This window comes from Pocillopora damicornis, chromosome 3 (assembly GCF_964200805.1).
Source record: "Pocillopora damicornis chromosome 3, jaPocDami1.2, whole genome shotgun sequence".
In the NCBI taxonomy this organism is placed as follows: domain Eukaryota; kingdom Metazoa; phylum Cnidaria; class Anthozoa; order Scleractinia; family Pocilloporidae; genus Pocillopora; species Pocillopora damicornis.
Genome location: NC_142672.1, coordinates 10,532,493 through 10,537,492, shown reverse-complemented (window position 1 = coordinate 10,537,492; position 5,000 = coordinate 10,532,493). Strand labels below are relative to the sequence as shown.

The 5,000-nt window shown below is 39.7% G+C and overlaps 1 protein-coding gene across 1 annotated transcript in view; it reads left to right on the top strand.

Annotated features, from left to right (window-relative positions):
- The window catches only part of LOC149048185 (uncharacterized), a 7,242-nt gene extending 2,535 nt beyond the window's left edge, over positions 1 to 4,707 (top strand). Inside the window, exons 4-6 of the mRNA XM_089199423.1 lie at positions 20 to 242; positions 2,696 to 3,686; positions 4,087 to 4,707. Coding sequence (XP_089055549.1) covers positions 20 to 242; positions 2,696 to 3,621 — 1,149 coding nt within the window. The 3' untranslated portion in view covers positions 3,622 to 3,686; positions 4,087 to 4,707. The remainder of the gene's footprint in view (positions 1 to 19; positions 243 to 2,695; positions 3,687 to 4,086) is intronic.
- The last annotated feature ends 293 nt before the right edge of the window (positions 4,708 to 5,000 follow it).

Sequence of the window (5,000 nt, the reverse complement as noted above, 5' to 3'; positions counted from 1 at the left end):
ACTTCCTTTCCTCTATCAGGATGAAAGAGTGGGATCTGGTAATGGTAAAAGATCTGGCTCTCAAAAGTTTGTTTGCAAGAGAGATTATGCAGCATTTGTACCATTGACAACTATCATACCAGAGAAGGACTTTGATGGTTATCCTGGAAAAGCTGCAAAACAAGAAGCTCAGGGAAGGGGGGAGCAAATTCATGATGATGAAATGTATACAAGTTCAATGAGCTGTGTTAATATACCATCAGGTAGACAAATGATTTGTTATCTCAGTTGTTTTATAAATTTTTTATTCACTTAGTCAAGCACACCATGCATAATGAAGCAGAGAAACATAATCTGTGAACTGATGTCTCTTTACAGTTAATGGTTTCAACCTGGGGGGTAACATGTAATAATGTAGTTTGATCGTTGAGGTGAGTGTAGTCCTGAGAAGGACTGTTGTTGGTAGAGGTGACTGACATTTGGACAATTTGAGCGGAAATCATCATTAGAGTCAAGTGATTAGTTGTTGTCAGTCGAATGTTCAAAGTCCGGTCCGTATAAACTGATTGGTCAGTTTTGCTGTAAAGTTAGGTCGTTCTGTTCAGTTTGATCGTAATGTTAACGTCTTGAATGAGTCATTTGTATGGTGCCGGTAGTGGTTGACACCTGTTGAGGGGAGTCTGTTCTTAAAGTTAGTAAACCAGCTTTCCAGAGTCAGTCGTTGAAAGCAGTTGGTGCTGTAAGTTAGGCATTGCGCTGAGTCCTAGTCAGTCGTGTGATTTGTAAGTCGGTGATGTTCAGCAATGTGATTGTCACATTGCTTTTCCTGGTCGTTCGCTTGTGTGCAGTCAGTCTTGTTGTGAGGTTTCTGCCCGTCTCTCCGATGTAGGAGGCGTGGCAGTCGGAGCAATTTATCTTATAAACCACTCCTTGTCTGTTCCTCGGTTCGTTTTTGTCTTTGACGTTTGTCAGTAAATGACACAGTGTAGTGATGGGTTTGTGGGTGACGCGGATATTCTAGGGTTGTAGGTTGCGCCAGATGTTCTGTCTTTATGGAAACTAGTATCACTCTGTGTTAGATCCAAGTGTAACATTTTTTTTGATTATTCGTTCTTGCCTAATTTGTTTTTCCTTTGCGTACGCAAATTAGTTTATACTTCTTTTCGTCCATTTGTTTAGTCTTCTTTTTTGGCGTTAATTTAGGTGTTTATCTCTTTCTGTCAGTTTTCGTGCCCTCGTTAGCGTTTCCGTGCTGTTTCATCTTCATTAGCGCCTTTCTATAGTTTTATTTTCCGCATGTTCTAGCGTATTTTGATATCGTAGTTTGTCAGTACAGTTGGTGAGTTCAGTTTGGTCCGCGCTTAGCGCAGTTCTGTTTAGTTTGTTTCTAGCCTCTTCGCGTTATTCGCAGTCCTCTTTACAGAAGTTTTCTCTGGCCAAAACAATTTTCAACCCACACTCTTAGTACCAAGCACGTCGGCTCCAATAAATCTTTTTCTTTTTATTTGGTTTGTGGTGTTATTATTCAAGGCCAGGAGTCTTGCAGGTTTATTGCAGTTTCACTCTGTTTGATACTCAGGTTGGATCAGGTTGGACCAGGTTGAGAATAACTTTTGTGGTGAAGTTGCAAGATGTCTCACGGTAGCTGTGAAGTTTTTAAACATTAAGAAAAAAGGCCGTGGACCGGCTGGAATACGTACAGACAATGTAATTTCATAAGTAAGAGATAATTTTTGTGACGTCATTACATTTGAGCCCCAAAAAGGTATCTTCTCTTGCCGAAGTTCTACCGAAGGAAACGTATTCCATGTGATATCCAAACCAGACAGATCTATATCAGCAAATGTATAAACATTTGAAAGTGAAAGTTTGTATGTTCTTAGTTACCCATTGATGATTGAGGATAAATACAAGGGTAAAATATTATAAACGTATCAGCTATTTTTTGAAATAACATCACAAGCCCATCATGAACATCTTTTTCTTTTGCGCAGTTTTTCCCGTTGTCGAAAGGTAAAATTCTTGTTATCAGACAAACACCCTTCAGGTATCGTACAGACTATAAATAAGAGGCGGGCAAGTGCGTGTCATGGTGAATTGTCAGCTTTGATATATTTTATAACATTTTTGGTCTTTAGGCCGAGGTTATCGTTAAAATCTTGAATGCAGTTTCGGAAGTTGTGACTATCGAAGAGGCGGAATTATAAAAGGAGCGCCCAAAAAACTTTTCTTAAGAGACAAACAGTACTGAGCTATTGAATATATCAGGTGTATGTTGTTGTAGCTAAGTTCCCCATGTGTCATACATGGGGCACTTAGTGTTATTTAATAGCTAGGTAGGCTTTATGAATGCTGATTTGGTTGCACGCTTCATTTTGTAGAATGTAGAATTCAAATGCACCTCTTCCTTATTAGTTTGCTCTTCTGTAGGATTATCATTTATCATCACAGAAAACAAAAAAATACATCATTTTAAAGGCGCGTTTTTGGTGAACTAAACAAGAAACGTCAAAATCCAAAATTCAAGAGTACCTATGTCAAGTTATAGCAAACCTTCAAGTACTATCGATGACTGTAACATTTTCTCATTTTTAGACATGTTCTGATAATGGCCTCACGAGAGTTCAACTACTGAATAAGAATAGATTTTTCACTTCCGGCCAGGCACAGTGTCTAAAATTTACAATAAATTGTAGATTTCTCATCTTATGAACAGACCGGCGACTGACGGAGAAAGAGGAGCAAGAGGAAAATGATCACAGGCTGGTGAGAGAACTGAAGGAGCAGGTGACAAATTTGCAAGCAGAACTACGAGAGAAAGAGTTGAGAGAGACCAGCTTACATGAACAGCTGAGGAAAAAAGAACAACTTGAAGAAAATTTAAAGAAACAATTGACTGAGATGGAGCAGCAGCTGACAAACCTGCGTGGACAAATACAAGAGAGAAATGAACAACTGAGAGATGTAACCCAGGAAATGACGATTGTCCGAGGACAGCTACAAGGAAAAGATGAAGAAACTGCTAACTTACGGAATCAAGCCACTGTCCTAAGGCAACAACTGGAGGAAAAGGACCAGGAAATGAATGAATTGGAAACAGCTCTGTTCAAAGCTCAGGGTGAGTTGCGTGAATATCAACGACAACGGTCCCCTGATTGGGTCATTTCACGGGATCATATTCAGCTGACAAGTAAATTTCTCGGCAAAGGAGGCTGGGGAAGTGTTGTCGAAGGCAAATATTGTGGTTGTTCGGTTGCGGTGAAACAGATTCATGAGTTGATTCTCTCTCCTTACAACCGCGAATTATTTGAGCGAGAAATGGATATTGCTTCGAGATGCCACCACCCTTGCTTGCTGCAGTTCATCGGAGCTACAAATGACGAAGAGAATCCATTGTTTGTAACAGAGCTGATGGAAACAAGTTTACGCACTCTGTTGGAACAGAGAGCTCTTTCTGAGGCTGAATTGTCTGTTGTTTCCCTGGATGTGGCTCGGGCACTAAACTACCTCACCGAAAGCAACCATCCCCTATCATTCACCGCGACATCAGCAGTGCAAATGTGCTACTTTGGCGACAGGGTGAACATTGGCGAGGCAAGGTGTCAGATTATGGAGCTGCCAACTTTATGCAGCAGACCATGACAGTTGCCCCTGATGCCATGATGTACAGTGCTCCTGAAGCACTTACTAAAAATCCAACTTTCAAGGTTAGCTGTAATTTGTTTCATGTAATTGTATGAATCAACTTAAACTTAAGGTAGCGAATATCAATTTTGTTAATATCGTTAGAAGGTCAGGGCTTCTTATTGTGTTGACATAAAATAGACTGTATGCATAAATGGCAGGCCGGTTTGGTATTCTACTGTACTCATGCATATTAGCCCAACCAGTCTCATCTTTGGTTTAATGTTTCATTGTTCCTTAGACATACTGACAGTGCTGGTTGGCGTAATCTACATGAATAACAAATAATACTAATCGAGTCTGCCATGGGGTCCATATAATCAAGTAGTATCGCTTACCTCGAGACATTTTGACTCATTAGACTTAAGAAACTTTAGTGCAGTGCCGTGTTTTCCTCACAGTTTCGTCCTTTATCTTGTTCAGGTCGATGTGTACAGTTTTGGTGTCCTCCTCTGTGAGATGTGCATCCGGAAATTGCCAAATCCAGAAAGGCGTGATCGGCAAGTCACCATGGTTAAAAACAAATTGAATCGAGCCCTTATCCGGGGATGTTTGCAATCAAAGCCCGAGGCGAGACCAAGCATACAGGAGATCATTGATAAACTTGAGGAACCTGTTTAACATAGGTTTGGTCGGTTTTGCTTTTAACAGAATTAACTTAATTCTGCTGTTACCAATGCAATTGCAATGGTATGTATGCTACTGAAGGAAATCTCTTGTGCATCCCCCCTCCCCTTTGGAAATCATAAGACATGATTAGATTGATAAGTTTTAAATGTTAATTTTATTATTCAGAACAGGAGAAAGGCATGAAATTTCAAAGGAATGGAGAATGATCGGAGTATCGTCAACTAAAAGCATTTACTACGTGGGAGGTTGTCCTTTAGGTGTTATGTAGAAAGAGTTTATGGAAAAATAAGTGATATGATTTTTTTTTGTAGCTCAGTTCTGCAAAACGCCCTCCCACCTTGATTTCAATCTTAAACGAAGACCCTTGTCTTATTTTCGGTAAGGTTTGAAATCATGGGGATGTCATTTTATATTAGCTGAAACATTAATGACACGTCTTTGAATCTGAATGGCGTGCAATTGGTTTGATTCCTATAATGCATGTTACGTATACCTTGCACTTTTAAGGTCATTCGTAATGATACATTGGACATCCTTATTGCGCATGATTTCACACCTGACGACTGCGCGCAGATTTAAAAATGGTGGCTTTTTCTTTGAGATAAATTGTGATTTTCTTCAAACGAAGAGGTTTATGTATAATTTTTTGTCTCCCTTGGTGTTGGACACGTATTATCTTTCCGTAATATAAATATAAACGAATTTTC